Here is an 18821-nt window from a genome sequence, read left to right as displayed (position 1 = left end):
CTATCAACCTGTTTCCCAGGCAAAGATTGAGATGAAACTAGCCTAAGATATTCAGGCATAAAAAAGGAAGAAAAAAAAAAATACATTTTTCAAGACTTTATACCTAGTCTGAGGTTTTCTAGAAAGCTTTCTAAAAAACAACCAACAATCATCAGCAACAAAAACAACAACAAAAATGATCTCACTATCTTTAATTTATTAATGCCATGGTTTTGAAATATTAATAAGCAATTTCTTAAATGTATTACTGAGTGGTTGTGTTTTTATATTTTCCTACTGAGCTTTTGTGCATTTCTTATAACTACATACTATAAGATGTTTATGTTTCAATCATACATGTCGATCTGTTTGGATGGGAGAGGATAGAAAATAAATTTCCAGATAAATAACAGATAAATTATGTCAGTTGATATCAAATAAATAACTTATCCAGATCATTTAAAACGTACAGAATGTCAAACTAAATGGCCTTGAGAGCTCTACATCTGTCCCAGATGCCAATGCGATGCTTCAAGTACATCATCCTCAACCAAATTTCCGATGTATGTAATGATTAGCTTGAAATTATTTGTGAAAAATAAAATGGTGAACTACTTAGAACAGCGATACTAGTATTGCAAATAAGTGTCAGCTTCGCTTATGAACCCAATGTCTGAGAATAAAGTACTTTTTTTTGTAGTCATTCATTTGCTCATTCATTTGTCTTCAGTTAGTGCATTTTCCTGGTCAAAGTGACAGTGGAACTGGAACCTTTCTTGGGAAAACTGGATGCAATGTACTGTAGACGTGCACACACTGGCACCTTCACAAATGTTTCTTATCCTATCTCAGTCATTTTGGCTCCTTCATAAACCTCAAAGTTTCTACCCAAGTCCTTTTTTTAATGACTATGTTAACACGTCTTACCCTTGGAGTAATGCTGTCTTGCTTAATCATACCCACCTCAATGCAAGGACAGGCTGAAATTAGCTGAGTAAATAGAACAGGTGTGTTTGGAACAAAGAACACACTCAAGCTTGCAGGGTAGTTGGTGCTCCAGACTAGGGTTTGGAAATTGTTCTTTAAATGATTGCAGTTATCACGTTTCACCTGTAGAGGGCACTCATTACCTTTTTGTCCTTTTAAACTCTGCATGGTGTATTGCAATGCAGCATTGTATACAACATACACTAAATGTTTGAATCATTTTCAATCTTTAAAGTATAGTAAGCATTATTCAGTCCACTGTTTAATTACACATACAGTTACAAACAATATGCTTAAAAGATCTTGTGCCTTTAATTGACTATTTTCTATAAGAATGTAATTTGTAATGAACTTCATATAATATGAATGAACATATAATATATATATTATCTTGTTGTGTCTTCAACAAGGTCTGGAGTATATATATATATTCTGAAATTTCAAAGCACCTGTTAAATAGATCCAGTTCCTATGTTTCAAACTATTTCACCATTACCTATAAAAAGTCATCGCCATTAAAACTACCACGTGATTGGATTAAAATTGTTAATTTTCCCCCCAAAATAATTAGAGTTCTGACCACTTCTTAGGAAGAGAAAACATCTTAACACCACAAAAAAAAAATCTGATAAAATGTATGCTGCGGTAGTGACATTTTCTTTGCTTAAATCACAATCCGTGACATTATAACCTTAAAAGATTGATGTCAAGCAAATCAGTAATTCCATTTTCTGAATTTATTTGTAGAGCTTGTTAAGAAGAACCAGACTCAAAGGGAACCTTTGTTAAAGGCCAAACTGTATTAAATGTGTTGAAAGGATGAACTGTATTAGCATATTTTTAGTAATCAGATGAGATTCGGGCAGTCTTTATGATTCCAGTGGCTGTTCTTATGTATAAATCAGGAGCTGCAAGTGAAATTAACCAGTGAAGCATGAGTGAGACTTGTGCATAAACTACAAACTGAAAACTCCAAGCAGAAGCAGAGTTTCAGGATGAATTAGGCAGATCGAGCAGGTGAGAAGAGCAACAGCAGATTATTATGTAGGATGTTTATTCTGATGAGAGTACAAGCATGAGAGCATAGCAATAAAGGAGAACATTAAGAGCTTATGTCTGGTGTGTGTGTGTGTGTGTGTGTGTGTGTGTGTGTGTGTGTGTGTGTGTGTGTGTGTGTGTGTGTGTGATATGTACAGTAGTGTTTAAGGCACCCACATTTTTTTTTTTTAAAGATTTTATTTTAAAATGTTTCTCAGGGTAGGTCAATAAAGACTTAAACAAATAGACCCCTGTTTCATACAAAAAAAACATAATGAAGACCCTTTAACCTTTCCTGCAAAACAAGAAGCAAGTGTGCCAGACAGAATCTCCAGAAGAACTGTGACAGATTATTCAAGATGCCAATTTTCTTAAAAAAAAAAGAGATCTAAAATATACTGAAAATGCTGAAGATGAACAATGCATTTTTACAGCAAAGGTTTGTTAAACCAAATACAGACTTTAATTAGCTTGTTACAATTTACTGCACTTTATAGTCACATTGTTGTATAATTTCATTATTTTTGAAAGCCTCTTTAATTGGCAGCGTATGACTTTTGCACAGTACTGCACATGAGCTTTAAATGCCAGACTGGAGTCAATAATCACACAAGGTCTTTCATTACTGTGGATGATGCAACTGAAAGGACATAGACAGAGCTACTACTTAATCAGAAAACTTACTGTGCTAGCAAAATAGTTTTTATCTTGTCATAATACATTAGGAGGAAATTACTCAGCCTCCAGTATTGCTCAGCTTTTATTAATCTGGGGTCTGTCATCTGGTTTTGCTGTGTAGAAAGACGTTCCATCAGCATAGCAGTAGAATTTCATTCACTGTTTATGAATAGCAGCCAGGGATCAAATATTTAATGTAAATCAGTAGGACTACAACGGAGACTTGTGGAACACCAAACTGAATAAAAAAGAGAAGTTATCATTAAAATATATAAGCTGACAACATCACATACAGTATATGACATGAGGTAGGAAAACTTCATCAAAATTTTTGTAACCAGGTTGGATGAAAGGTTTTGCTCTCTCTCTCTCTCTCTCTCTCTCTCACACACACACACACACACACACACACACACACACACACACAGGTACTAGTCTCAGGTACTAGTCATTTCTCAAGACATAGTGTCCTTTGAAAATATAAAATTTTTTATCATGCAAAACATCAGAAATCTGTTTTACTAAAGAAAAGCTGGTAACTGTTCTGGAAATGTTCTCTGTAACTGAAAAAGTCTATTTAGGAGAAAATTCAAAATCATCTGTGTTATTTAACCCTTGTATGGTGTTCGTATGTGTGTTACTCAGCGAGTGTTCGTGGGTCTGCTGGACCCGCTGCATTTTTGGGTTTTTAATACAACACAATCAAAAATTTTATGTTAAAATACTCTACAGATGTTTACTTCATCCCAATTACAAGCAATATAAACAGCTTATATGGTTAATATTTGCCCTTTAACTTTATTATATCACATTTTTAATTAAAGTGCTACTCGTTTTTTTGTTGTTTTTTTAATAAAATGAAGTTATGAGTGGAAAAAATCAACAAATTTTAGTTATATTGATGTTTATAAATATGGGTCCCACAGACCCGAACAACATACAAGAGTTAAATCAGAACTGAATTCTAAAATAAAACAACAAAAGGAATCTCAGCTTTAGTCAGACACCAGTAGTATGAAATTTACTACTTTAACCAGCGCTATCTCTGTAGCATTGTAGCGAAGGCCTAAATCATGAAATACGAAATATATTTTTTGTGCTATGAAGCGTTTTCTCCTCATGGCCATTACCTACAGTAGTTGTGTATTACTCCATGAAGTGGATGCTGCTGTTACCTCTGTGTCATCATGCACCATTGCCCCGACGGTTGTTTCCAAGTTCTGAAAATGTATTCATTTGCAAACTGTAGGCCCTGTGCGCTAGCCGGCTAAACAATGCTCCAAAATATTTTATGTTGATAATCATGAGCAGAATGTGGCCTGACGTGAACTTGAACTGTTTTGGAGATCTACTGTGGAGATTAATGCTGTGGTTTATTTTGAAATGATCAAGTGTAAGGACTTGGTATAGGGACCACTCACGGCAACCTATAGTGCTTTTGTTTACATTCATGTCAGTGATTGTGTGAAATAACACCTTTTGTACAAACAACCATTTATTTTGAATGTTTAGGTCTAGGGGACTCCTCAGAGTTCTCCATTTGAAGTGTGGAGTTTCTGGGAAAACAAGGGCACTTCAGAATGGACCAGAGAATAAGTAAATCTTCACCATGTACTGTCTTACAACACTGACTGACTGACTGAGCTCACACAAAGTAACAAACAGCAAGAACATCAAAAATAGCAAATGTCCTGACATCTTCCCAAATAGGAAATGACTTGCAATGTCACTGATATGTAAAAACAGATGCATGGAGCTATCTAAGTCTTTGACTAGACCAAAATGACTATATTGTATTGACGAAAAATATAAATATAATATCACATTTTTGTGTTTTCTCTAAAACTGTTGATATCGGTTTCCTCCTCATGGAAATTTAATAGCCGTTGTTGATTCTTCTCAACAGGGATAAAAATATAAATATACAACTGGATTTCTGTAGCGCTGCTTTGTCTGTTTTAAAAGTCCTAAACAAACATTATCTAAATTAGTAGAAAATATGCAAGAAATTTAGCAAGGCATTATTTACCTGCCTTGGATTGTGTAACAATAAAGTTTGGTGTGTAGCTATGTTTAATTTTTGTAACGAGGATGGATGAAAGGTTTCTCTCTCTCTCTCTCTCTCTCTCTCTCTCTCTCTCTCTCTCTCTCACACACACACACACACACATATACACACACACACACACACAAACACAGGTGCTAGTCTCAGGTACTAGTCATTTATCAAAACATAGTGTCTTTTGAAAATATTAAATTTTTACCATGCAAAACATGATCAGAAATCTGTTTTACAAAAGAAAAGCTGGTAACTAATCTGGAAATGTTCTCAATAACTGAAAGGTCTCATATGCATATTGATTAACCCGACATTTACACTGTATATAACTAGAGGCATCACAGTAAATCTCTTCTCTTTGAACACTGAGACGCTCTGAAGTGTAGAAACTAGAACGCTCTTTTCTCTGTGGTCAACATACACGTCAAATAAATAGCTCGAAGGGTGTCATAATGTTCGAGGCATTTATATAGCAATGGCAGGATGAAAGAAATACAAAATAATGGCATGTGGTAATCTTGAACTGTATTATTTCTTCTCCCCAATTTCATACAATATTAAACTGTACATAAGACAAATCTGAACTCTCTCACAATCACATCTCAATCACACCTCCAGAATAATGTTTTATTGCTTTTAAAGATATTTTTTTTATCTCATTCTTTTCTTTTCTTTTTTTCAGTTGTACGATATACAAACAACAAATAAACCTTACTCCAAAGAAAATGCCTCTGTTCTTTTTGATGTGTACACAGAAATATACAAAGGAAGGTCTATGTACACTGGTAGTTTCATATAATACACTGATGAAATGCAGCTAGGCAATTTAAATTTCATGTAAACTATGGATATCGTGTTGAGTTTGTCTTCTGAGGAAACGTTTGCAGTGACTTCGTGGTCTATTCTTTTTTACATATTGCATGGTCTGCTTAAACAAATCATTTTTCTGCCATTCAGTGCGCTGACATTCAAAAGGTTTAATTACTGATTTTTCAAGTTTTTTTCATCTGCAACTATCGATACAAACAAACATTAGTCAAAATATTTCTCCCAAAAAAGTGCAAAACCCCAATATTACTAACATTACTGCAAACTATCACTTGGTGAATATAAACTATTAACAAGTACTGGTGGAATACTAGTCTTCCTCTATAGAGTCTTTCTTTGATATCTCAGATAAAATGACAGAGAATAGAACAAGTGGGATTTGAGATGTTTTATATATGTTTTAGATTTTTCTCAACTCTTAAACCATTAAAACAAGTGCTTTATTTTTTTTTAAAGCTAGTTCTTATACAAACTACGTGTCCCCTATCTATTATCATTTTAATACAGAATTGAATCCCACCAGTACATCAATCTCATATATAATAGTAATAATACAAATTAAATGTTTTATATACAATAATAAAATATATTGATGCAAATTTAAGCACTTTCTTACTCGATCTCTCTCTAGTTTTTTTTTGTAAAGCGCAAAGAACATATAAGCTATTTAAAATAAGACATGTTAGCACCACATGGACATGACAAATGTACAAGTGAACAAATAGATAAAAACACACCGAATATTCGGGGATGTTTGGGGGCAGATATCATTCCTTGAAAAGACAAATTAGCAAAATGACATTCATATACAATCACCTTATCTGTAGAAATCACATCTCACCACAAGATGTCTTTGTTTGACAGTGTTTCCATTGCAAGCTGTTAAGCACAGCACAAACAAATGCATTTAAGTGCTTTATTACAACACAGCGAGGAATTATTACACAATTTCCATCATCGCAAATAGCTTTGCATTATGCTGCTTTAATATTGTGCTGCAGAGCTAATGCTTAAGGAGTATAGTAAAATTTATGTAGAATTTATGCAATACACCTAAATCAGACCACAACTTTCAGCAGTCAAATGACCCAGTATGAACATGTGTGTGGGAAATTAAAGAAGGTGAATAATTACAGAATTAATTCATACTATAATTTGCTGCAACAAAATATAAGCGATCTTTTCTCATATTCTGCCACAATGGGTTTTATAGGGGATTAGAAATATATGGTAAATTTAACATTTATAAATGTTATTACCTCATAGGTTTATGAGCCAATATTTATCTATTCACATTTACAATCACTTTACAAATGATCTCTTTGTTTTGAGAAAATGACGTTTGAGAGACATTTTTTGTTACATGAGCTCTCAAAGGTAATGTATATCTATGCTATAAAACAAATGAATGCAGTTAATTAACAGTTTGTATTAATTTATCACATGAAATAGTTCTGATTCTGGGTGTGCATGATGTTTTTTTTTTTTCAATTTCATTTGGTGAAATATATTTAAATTCTTATAAATGAAAATATTTATATGGATATAGTGTCATAAATAAGGAATTGATATTTATTAAAAGTTTCTGTTTAACATTGAATTGAAAATAAATTCAACAACAAAGACAATAAACACAAAAAAGTGCAATAGAAACATAACAAAAACTTAAAATGATTTATAATCATAAAATTATATAACACTAAAATACAAATTAAGAAGGTGAGAGTATACTGTATATTGACAAAGAGATAGAGGCAGAGAGTGCTCAATATAACCAGCATCTGAACAAAGCGTCTTAACTATGAGTATGTTTAAGAGTCTCTGTTTCTCTGTGCCGCTCAACCAAGATGAGGGAAGGAGAAATTGATGTAGGAAGAGATGGTGGTGGAGGAGTCAGAGGTACCAGGCTTTTGAGAGGGTGGGGAGATATAGAAGGAGGAAGAGAAGAGAGCTGAGGTAAGGTTCCACCCAGACCTGCAGTCTTGGCTTCAGGAATGTGAGGTCGGCCTCCCATCCTATGCTCCTTCTCTTGGCTGACATTGAAGTCTGGCTCGTTTTCGTTCTCCGAGCTACAGTCACTCAGGTCTGTGATTTCCAGCTCAGAATCCGACCCTGGGTCCTGTTTCACTCCTGTGCGCCGATCTGATGGACTCTGGATGCCTCCTCCACTCCCTATCACTCCCAGTGATCCCAAGCCTAAACCTAATCCCACTCCAATCCCACCTCCACCTGCCCCTGTAATGCTAGTGTTCTCTCCTCTTTCCCTCTCACTCATACCAGGACCCAGAATTCCCAGCTCAGTCCGGCCTTGAAGTAAACTACCCGGGTATGACGGAATGCAGAGTCGTGGAGCCTGACCACCCACTGAGCCATTGGCTCCCCCAGTTTGAGCCCGCTCTGTTCCTGTTGTGTCCCCAGGAGGAAGGAGTGAGGAAAAAGGATGAGGGAGCTGTGCCAGGCCAGACTGAAGCGGATTTGGATAGAAGTGTGAGGGGTAGATCGAGCCTGGAGGCAGTTTAGGACAGTTGTTGAGGGATAAAGCCCCAGGGAGATATGGGTTGAAGCCCCAAGAGTAGTCAAATGCAGGGTTACGAGGGTAAGGACCCAACATGGATGGAGGTTTAGAGTAACAGGGGGCTGCTGTTGAGGAAAGAGAAGAAAAGAAGTAGTATAAAGAAGAGTAGTATAAAGTTTAAAGAAGTAACACGTAACATTGTTTTTTTTAACACAAAAACAAGTTTTCTCAAAAAACCTTTCAACTGGAAAAGGTTAGGAAAGTGTCTACACAGATGCATTAATTAAAACACTTGCTGGACAAATTACTTCACATTGGCAAAACCTTCTTTTTTCTTCCTCCACATTTTCCACTCACCCTCATGCTTTCTTTACTTTTACACTTTCCTCATCCTCACACCCTTCCTGACACCCTTATCTCTCTCTTTCTCTCTCTCTCTCTCTCTCTCTCTCTCTCTCTCTCTCCTGTTATTTGCTATGCAGGCCTAATTTGACAGTGCTAGAGTCTCTCTGTGTTCTGGGCCAGGAGTAGCTTGCAGACACATGAATATTGAATCAGTCAGGCAGGCCTCGCTTGCTTATGAAAACACAGTAATGGACGCCCACAGGCCACAAACTGAAGCCTGCACCCTCAATTAGGACCTTCCTGCCTGGGAAGGGATTAGGACAGGGAGGACACATGGGAGCAAGATCAGGGTAAAAAGGGGAGGAGGAAGGAATAGGACCTGAGGACAAACAAAGTAAGGGGGGTAAGTTGGGGTGGAGAGGTATGTACACATAGACACAAAAAACAAACACGTGCTCCACACCAACACACATTCTGATGCACTGGTAGTTTAAAGCACATATGGACTAGAAACAAAGGATCGTACACACACAGACAGTTTTATGACCTCTAACAGAGGATACGCTGAAACGCATCCTTTGAAATTCAAATGTGTCTACTAAAATGCAAATGTAAACTAACATTAACATGACAAACAAATGCCTCGGATCGAATCTGGATTTGATTCTACATAATGACTGAAAGATAAGTCATCATGTCTTCTTCCAGTGCAGATATTTATATTTATTATGTTCTTTTACTTCCATAATTGATTCCCACATCTCACAGAACAGCATGAAAAAGTGCACGTCATATTGTATAAAAAGTTCCCGACTGGATTCAGCACTGGTCCGTTTTTTTTTTACCATTTCTCCAATGAAATTAATTTACACTTTGCATCAAGTTATCGGCTCAGTGAGGCAAAATCACTCTGCCTCTTACCGTTAATTTTTAAGCCATATATTTAAAAGATAAAAGATAATGATAAGAATTATATTAGGTCCGCTTTATATCTGTGCTTATATAAGATTGATTAAAACTGTAATTCACTATGAATCATATTAATCAATTATAATCAATTATTTTTAGATAATTGTATGAAGTCACTCTGTAATGTTATTATATATGTGCTGATTTTAGTTAAATGCATTTATAGAGGATATAGTTTGAAAAACATGTTTGTTCTAGAGATGATCTGAATGGCAAGCTGATATTTATTGATATGATGTATGATGTATCTACCATATGATGTAATGATCTGCTTAACAAGGCCAAACCTCTATAACCCAGTATCCTAATTAGGTAGTATCTTATGTACAGTCAGAATAATTAATTTATTATTTCATTTGTAGCTTGTATATGATATCTAACATGTTTTATCTAATCATGTATAAATTAGAGCTTCTGTGAGTAAGTGGGTAGAAGGAGGATATCTGACACACTGATTGCTTCACCTCTAAACATAGAGGAAAGACATAGATTTTTGATCAGACAGACGACAACCGCTGAAACTGTACCTTGATATGAAGATTTTAATTTGGCCTTAATTTTGGCCTCCAGCAATAACTTTCTATTTCTTTGTCTGTGTCTATTTTTCTTTCACAATTCCTTACATTTAAGAATCAAAAACTAGAAGAAAAGGAATATAGATATATTTTGTCCCAAATAAGATTACTTTGGAGTCTGTGCTTTTTAACATCTGAAAAACTATCTAAGTACTATAATTAATCAATATTGAAGTAATATTGTAATAAGTAATAAGAATGCTATTCTGTTTATATTTATAATGTAATAATTACTACTGTATGTAGAGTGAATTACATTTAGATTTACTCAAGATTCTACATTGTAAAATTTTTAAACCTAAATTTTATTATTTGTATTGCACATATATTTAAGAAAATGTTACGTACATAAACACAGAAATAGTTAAATAAAGTCCTCCTAAATATTATGTATACTATGACTACTATTATTATTATTATTATTATTATTATTATTATTATTATTTTATAAAATGTTATTAGAGGTTATAAAACTGCTATAAAATTAATTTGAAAAGAGTAAACATACATTCAGAATCATTTGTATTTGTTTATTCCTCATTCATAATGATACATGCTTCATAATGTTAAAAAATTCTAACGTATCCCACTCTTCCCTGCACTTTCTATCATTTACTTCTTGTGTGTTTCTCACTCACCTGAACCAAGGAAAGGAAAAGCGTCCAATCTGAGCTTATCACCCTCTGGGGCTCCTGTAGCACGGTCAAACAGAGCAGTTCCACGGCCAGAATCAGGCAACCGAGGGAATAAAGACTGCAAGGCCTGAGAGGTTAAAAGGAAAGAGAATTGATCAAAAAACATGTGTGAGCACAGGTGAAGGAAAGTAAGGAAAAAAAAGAAAAAGGAAGAAACCAAATGTTGAAAAGTTCTTTTCTTCATTAACTCTTTTACAGTTCTAGGTGTTAGTGGGACTCACAGTAGAAACTCTCTTTTTTTAACTCCACCATCCAGTGATCACAAATATCTGTCACTTCTCACGTCTATCCCGTATCCATCGGTGAACCGATCGAATATTCTCTTTCTTCTTTAATTTCTTATATTCCTTTTTTAGATCAATACCATCAGTGAATAAACCAGCCAAGGTGAGAATGAGATGGAGGGGATAATATCTTCTTTGGTTTTAAGGCCACTTAACTCCCACTTTGACTTAATTCTCTTCTTTCTCCTTCACCTTTCTTCAGCACTCCCCCTCCCTTTATTCCCGTTCTTTTTCTGACTCCGTTTTCTACACAATGTCCCTGTTCAAAAAGTTATAAACAGTTATATAAGTTTTAAACAGTTTCCCTGTGCAAAATTCTAATAGGTTGATATATCTCTGGTTGGTGCTCCTGGTATTTTGCTTGTATGGTCTTTAGGTGGTGTGCTGAGTATTTTGGATGTTCAGTGATTCATAATATGATTATTTACTGATGAAAAGAGTTTGGTTTTATTTTCTATAACACTCTTTAACCACCGTGCTGCACTAAATGTAGATTAATGTATGCATACATTTCACATATACATCTTGTTCCAAATACAGAAAAGTGGAGATACAATTGTATCTTGATTAAATTCCCTTTCACATATTTATTTTATGAATGCAAGGAAGTATAGGTTTAAGTATAGGACCTCCACCAAGGATCACATACCTCGGGGGTTACAGGGCTGCAGTCTGCTGTGGCTGCCCCTCCATTGAAGTGGTTCTGAGCTAGCAAGAAAGGAGAGCTAGCCATGTCTAACAGCGGATAATTCACTAGAACCACCTTGCTGAAATTAAATTTGTAGGTGAACCGCTTTCCTTTAGTTTTGTGCAAAATGCGCTTGTTGTAGTAGTACCTGGAGCGTGATAGAAAGTATATAGAGAACAGAATTAAGAGAGATCAGGGAAGAAGAGAGAAAAGGAGAAGAGGGTTAGTGAGGTAAATCAAAATATAAAAATTAGAATACTGTGTAGAATACTGTACGCTTTATTAGATAGTAAAAAAATCAGAAAATTTGTATAATTAAAAAAAAACTAAGTAAACCATTAAATCAAAGTGTTTTCTATACGGCGTAAATTATGTATGGTATTCTGTGATAATGTACTTATGTTGTCATGATGAACCATGAAATTTCAAAATCCTATATAGCACTTAATCATTTTAAACATCATCTGAATTTAATATAAATTTTATTTTACAGCCCTTTTGAGAAACAAAATCTGAGTGACAGCAAGTAAAGTAACTTTAACTATATCATATTTTTTTTCCAAAATACATCTTTTTGCCAAAGAGTGTAAAAGCAGTATATATAATATATATGTAAAATAATATATATATATTCACGTTATACCTTCAGTATATAACAAAAAAGGAGTTTGTGTCTTTGGTTTCAGCTATGTTGTTCTGCTTTGCCCCTTCTCATTTCAAAGTAATTTATGGTTGGGTTCTTTCTTTTCAGCTCAGTAGGCTACACAAGTGCACATAATGCAACCTGCCACACCAGTGATTTGTACGCTTTGCTTGCATGGCAATTGAGCACTGTCCCTTAATTGAGCAATTAGAATAGGCTAATCAAAGAGGCCAATTATGGCCTGCACCAATTCATAACAATTAGCAGCAATGACAGTGTCTATTAACGACAGAGCAGAGGGAGGAGTGTGGGATTTAGGGGGAAATAAAAGGGAAGAAATAAGGCTGAAAAATTAAATTGTCCGGGAAACCATATTAAATAAGCAAGAAAAAGTTTGGGTTTGGTTTGATATGCGAAATACTTCAGAATTCATGTTCCAAACCCATTACAAATTTGGTTTTGTTTTTTTTTGCTTTAAAGATTCACAGAACTAATAATACATACTATCAAAGGATCAATCTGACATATTCTTTAGCCAAAGTTGTATAAAATCTGTCCATTCTTTGGAAAGTAGTATCTATGCTTAGTTCATTTTATCTCCCTTGAGTCAAAGTAATAAATTTAAATAAAAAAAACAGTAATTTAAAATGCTTGTGTTTACTGAGAATAATGATTTTCTTGTCTTCATGTGAAGGAGACATAAACATTAAGAAACTTAAACAGAGTAAAATAAAGTATTTTACAGTTTTAAAAAAATAAACCAGATAATGAATATATATGGAAGGATGTGTGTTTTATAAAGCTATTTATAAGGCTTCTCCAGCAAGCAGGGTGTTATAGGATTTGGTTAAAATCCCCCGTAGTTTTGATAGAAATATAAAAGTAATGTGCAGAATTTTATTGAACCAGTCAGCGAATTTAAAAATTGATTTGACAACAAAGAACAAAGGTTCTCTTTATTACCACTAATAATGTTTTAGAAACACCTTCAAATCCATCCTTATTGTCTTGCTTCAATTACACATGCACCATTTATGTAAGGATACAATTTTTTGCTTCTTCGATATGACACCATGCAGCCAATTGTCTAACACTCAGTACAGAGCTGATACTGATTTCCTAATAATTCTACTGATATCCAGTATAATGGAGTTAACTCTCAACAAACTTCAGAATTATACTCAGATTCCTAACATGGTTTTCTGTCATACTGTAGCAGTCTATTTATTTTAAAGTTTGGCTTGTTTTGTGTTCTGAGACCCTTGGCTCACCATGGTGGTAAAGAGTGGCTATTTGAGTTAATGTGGACTTTCTGTGGCCCTTCTGCTTTGATATGTCTTATGAAAAAGACATTTCTACACCCCAAAGAAATCACCCTCACTTTATGTGTTTGTGTTCCATTTTATATAAACTCTACAGATGCTTGTTCATGAAAACATTCCAGAAATACTGATTAAATGAGCAAGGATTAAGAGTTAAAGTGGCCAGTGAGTGTATGCTGTAAAGTTAAGTGAAGTACACAAAGTTTATATACTGACTTCTCTCTCTCTCTCTCTCTCTATATATATATTTATATATACATATCTATATCTATATATATATAAACGTGTGTGTGTGTGTGTGTGTGTATGTGTGTGTGCCTACACACATTAAGCCTACACACTGAGAAAGCCCACCTTAGTGCACGGCTAAGCTTGTCGTAGTTCATGTGAGGCTTGCACTTGCGAATCCCCCAGAGTCTTGCTACTTCATCCGGATCTTTGATCACAAATTCACCATAGTCTCCCTGCCAGGCAATCACCCCCTGGTATTCCTCCTTCTGCAGGAGCTCCAGGATGAAATGCCACAGCTGGATCTGCCTGGAGCCAGGGCTAGACTCTGGCTTATAGGCCCAGTCTGGAAAGGCAAAGCCTGGGGAAAGCAAGGAGAGGAAAAATAGAGGACATGGATGAGACATGTTGGTTTTTTTAATGCTTGATAAGGGGCAGAGCTGTCTAAATGTCTTATGAACATAGGGGTTGGGTACAAAACCCCTGAGAATTAGCTCTAAAACAAGCTTTCATTAGTAGGTATAAAAAAATATTAATCAATAAACTTTTAGCATGTTGGAGTTCCATGCCACAATTAATTTTTTAGATAATAAATTTAACCTTGGATAAGAATACATCTTATCTTATGCCTTTTTAATAGTACACTGGTGTTTCATTCAATTGACAGAATAGAAAATTGAATTATCGGACATATTTTCAATAAGTAGAAACAAATTAATTATTTTATCGCCGCAAGTCTGATATAAAATATCAGGATATTTTTGGCTTTCAGAGTAAGATGTTTTACCTCTGTTGGTAAATAACCTTTCACTAAATTTTAGTGTTTGGAGATAACAGCTTCAGATTTTAGAGTCCTATGAACAAGCACTTGGGGCATCACAGAGAGCAGATGGGTTTGATATCACCATTTACTTTTTAAGATAGAAACATTTGTGGGGTTTTTTTTGTTTGTTTTTTTAGAACTTTTCTATGAGTATATTGATCCTGCTTATTTATCCTTAAGGCTCTTAGTATCTAATTTCATATGAGCCATTAACCATCACTGTGGAGTGTGACATGACAAAGAAATTCAATGGATGTAACAAAACACATTTGCCATCTGGTGAAAAAAAGAATCAGTAAACATTTTAAATATCAATAACCTTAAAGTTTGGGGTGTAATCGTAGGGTATATTTTGCTCACCTGGTGTCCAGAGGGCTGGGACAGGTGGAGTGAGGAGCAGGTCACTAACACAGTTACAGTCCATGCTTCCACTGCACCTGTACACACACACACACACACACACACACACACACACACACACACACACACACACACACACACACACATTATTTAATAACTAAACTTTACTAATGATCAGTAGCAAAGCCAAAACAAGATCATCATATACTGTAGCATCTGTACTTTCAACAGTAACATCTGATGTCTGATAATAGATATCTTTAAATATTCGTGCCAAAGACAACCCCTCAAAGACAGGTGTCGGAAAATTCTGCATTAAATTACAAAGAGATGTAGTCTAAAGATCATCTCATATATTCATGAGCTGTGAAGTGGGACCAAAACTGTGAAGTCATTCACCCGATCAGCCATGCATATTTTTTTGTACAGACTAAATATATACAAAAAAAAAGATTTGTTTTTCAAAGATTTTTCAAATTTTTCCAATGAATAGTATTACTAATTGAAATGTAATTAAACTGTTATTAATGGTGAGTAAATTAATTGCAGTCCTTATTAAAAATCACAGTTAATCTGTATTAGATATTATTCCAAAAGGTTAACACGTGTACTTTCAAGGTGGAAAAATTTTTTTAAAAAAAATATTAAAGGCAAATGGTTGTATTCGAGCCAGTGGAATTTTCAGGGCTGAATTTACTGTATAAGTGGGGAAATCATTCTTACTCTGGATGCCACAATATTATAAGGTTGTTTTACAGTGCTGGGGTAAAATAAAAAACATCGGTACACGGTACCTTTAATACTAGTCTTTCGCTCACTGCCTTAGTCTTCTCTCCCTCTCTCTTCTCTCGTCTCTTCTACTACTCTATTTAATTATGCTCTGTGAATTTTGGATCTTCCCTCCAGCATTGAAATGGAACGTGAATTATTAAGGTGTGTTTGTATAAATTATTATTGCTAACTCCAGGCACTTCTCTCTTCCACGCATTCAATGCATGTGCACACACACACATCTCTCTCTCTCTCTCTCTCTCTCTCTCTCTCTCTCTCTCTTTTGCCTTTAGTCTTAGAAGTGTCCAGTTACTCAGTTACTTGCACCTTCTCTGCTGTCTCTTTTTGCTCTCTGATCTCTGTACTTTTTTGAGTTCATCTTCCACTCCTCCGTCGTTATTTTGCTTCTGACACTTTCTTTCTCCTGACAAACAGTTAATGCTAATTAATTAATCCAAAGCATTAAACATATTTAGCTTTTAGTTACATTTAGTAAAAAACATGCAAGTTTTTTCACTGTATATACTTTGTTATGTAACATTTACCTCTTCTATATCAATATAACCGAAATACACTATATTTATACAGGCGACATAGACGGACCACCTCACACCTCCAGATCTACAAATCAGTCCTTAGCTTACTAAGTTCATTACTTAGTAAGCTACTGTTAAGCTACTGGGTTACTGTTCATTTGGGTTTCCTTCTGGTTCTCAACATTCAAAATTTGGTCTGATTCCTGTAAAATCCCATAGGTGCAAATGACCATGTGGACAGATCTATTGCCATCTTGATCAAGATAAACCAGTTACTTAAGGTGAATAAATAAATTTATTTATTCTTCTAGAAACACAAACTATTTTACAATGTACACAAACCGTAGTGAGTTCACAATGCTATAAAAATAAATAGCAGCATTTATACTGTGTTTCACATAATAATAATTGCTTGGAAATATTTTTCTTTTTTGCTATGATATTTGAAACCTTTTTTTTTATTACTTATTGCGATTCATTGAGATCAGATTTTTAAAAATATTTGTATATTTCTTACAGTCCCATATATTGAAATCAGTAGAGAAAAATCATGTCCAGTCCTGATTTATCTGTATTAATAGCCCTTTTCTTAAACTGTCTACTTTTTCATACGTCTATAAACAAACCTATTCCTTAGTTCTTGAGCCAACCATTGAAAAGTCCAACCATCATGAGCGCGAGTTCAAATGATCACCACGAGTCACAGCATCATTATTAAGACAAGTAAGACAGTTCTACTGGCAAACCAGTTGCTTAGTATGTTTGTGTAGGATGCTTGCTTTTTTCTCTTCTCTCATCTCTTTCCTTAACTGTAGTACAGGTTTATATTCATCCCTTGTCTCATTATCTTATACCAGAACTCTTCATGCTCAAGTCCCTTGGCCTTTTCTGTTCTTTAAGCTTCCAATTGACACCTTATGATCGACCATCTGAGTTTATTTTTGTGTATTTTTTTCTTTATATGGTAAACTTACACATTTTTGCCTACATCCTACAAAGTATTTATCTTTCTTTACTGGAAATTAGGTCATCATATTGTGAAGCAATAGAAAATGTTTTTTACTATGGTTTAAAAATATGTTTAAAGACGTTTGCAAGGAATTATGGCCAACTCACTGATCATAGGATATTTTAAAACCAGTAACCAACTTTAAAAACAAATTGTCCTGAAGTTAGTCTTCTGTTAATTTCCACTCACCAGTCAGATCTCCCATAATACGAAGGCTACCAATTAAGGAGGGTGAAGGCTAACACATGCTTCCTCTTGGATGCATGAATTCAACCGAGTGCATATTTTCAAACTGCTGCTCATTTTGTTTCACAACTTAACTTAATACTTTTGGAGGAAATTACCTATTTTTGCTTTTCTTAAACACTACACATCTGAGAGTTTGTGTTCATATTTGAGTTCATATTAACAAAGCTGGACATCAACTTAAAGCATTTTTTAGACTTTTTACATGAGCAAGAAATCTTTACATTTCTACCAACTCAGCCACAGACTTACCACACCACACCACATCTCTCTCTCTCTCTCTCTCTCTCTCTCTCTCTCTTTCTCTCTCTCTCTCTTGCTCTCTCTCTCTCTTTCTCTCTCTCTTGCTCGCTCCCACTCAGTAATTTTCCGTTTGATTTCGGAGGTAATGCATTTTTTACAAATCAAAGAGGAAGCCAGTACACCCCCACTACTTTTGCCCAATCTCCCTCTCTTACCCCCGTCCTTTCCCCCCAGGCAGGTGAAGAGATAAAGGAGCCCCCATCATTTCCTTGTTAGTTTTGATTTGGGCAGCACAGGGCTTTCAAGTTCCTCCCATCACCCCCAGAAACATTATAACTATCAGCCCTGGGAATACATCTCCTTACACACTTCTAGATATGGAGATACACAGTGATGTACAACAACAAACACACTAGCATGTTGCATGGAAATGCACAGTACAATTACACATAATAAAACAGTATAAAATCTATGACCACGGTTCTGTTATATACTAGTCTATAAAAAATGGTGCAAGTCTTAGTGATAGTGTGGCTGTAGTTTAACAATAAAGAACAAATCTTCAAATTTCAAATAATTATTATCCGTTACAATTGCCGTATTTTGAGTTATTCAAGCTATTTAAACAACACAGCACTTTTTGTAGACCAAAATCTGAATGATTTTTTTGATAAGCCTTATAATTTTTTTGAATCACTATCAAATCCTTGTTCCTGTTGCATTTTCAGCAACAGCTTTCAGCTGTGTACAGTAAAGTAGCATTCTGTATCCCTTCTAGTCTTAAAGTCGAAAAGTGAGCTTGCAACTGAAACACTTTTGTTCACTTGCAGCCTAACACTTTTTAGCAAAATGTCCTCCAAAATCTTTAATACTTAGGGTATATTCTATATTTTTTTCAGATAACTCTGTATTCATTTACAAAGAAATGTCAATCACGTAGAGACTTTTGGGAAACCCTGTATTTAGTCAGCACACACTTCTTTATGTGGACCATTATGAT

General features: G+C 34.9%; 1 protein-coding gene across 1 annotated transcript; it reads right to left on the bottom strand.

Annotated features, from left to right (window-relative positions):
- Window positions 1-7364: 7364 nt before the first annotated feature.
- erfl1 (Ets2 repressor factor like 1) lies at window positions 7365-15080 on the bottom strand. The gene is made up of 5 exons (XM_060862231.1): window positions 15017-15080; window positions 13960-14194; window positions 11602-11788; window positions 10612-10735; window positions 7365-8209 (listed from the first exon to the last, which is right to left on the bottom strand). The coding sequence occupies exons 1-5, from the start codon at window positions 15078-15080 to the stop codon at window positions 7365-7367; spliced, it is 1455 nt and encodes a 484-aa protein (XP_060718214.1).
- Window positions 15081-18821: the final 3741 nt, after the last annotated feature.

This window comes from Tachysurus vachellii, chromosome 25 (assembly GCF_030014155.1).
Source record: "Tachysurus vachellii isolate PV-2020 chromosome 25, HZAU_Pvac_v1, whole genome shotgun sequence".
Classification (NCBI taxonomy): Eukaryota; Metazoa; Chordata; class Actinopteri; order Siluriformes; family Bagridae; genus Tachysurus; species Tachysurus vachellii.
Note: the sequence above shows the minus strand (reverse complement) of the source record. Positions and strands in the feature narration are given on the sequence as shown.

Bases quoted from the DNA above. Each gene is read 5' to 3' on its own strand.
- erfl1 (XM_060862231.1), bottom strand. From the start codon at position 15,080: ATGGACTGTAACTGTGTTAGTGACCTGCTCCTCACTCCACCTGTCCCA. The intron at 14,195-15,016 runs GTGAGCAAAATA...TGCTTTCCCCAG, and splicing joins CCCAGCCCTCTGGACACCAG to GCTTTGCCTTTCCAGACTGG. The intron at 11,789-13,959 runs GTGGGCTTTCTC...ATCACGCTCCAG, and splicing joins AAGCTTAGCCGTGCACTAAG to GTACTACTACAACAAGCGCA.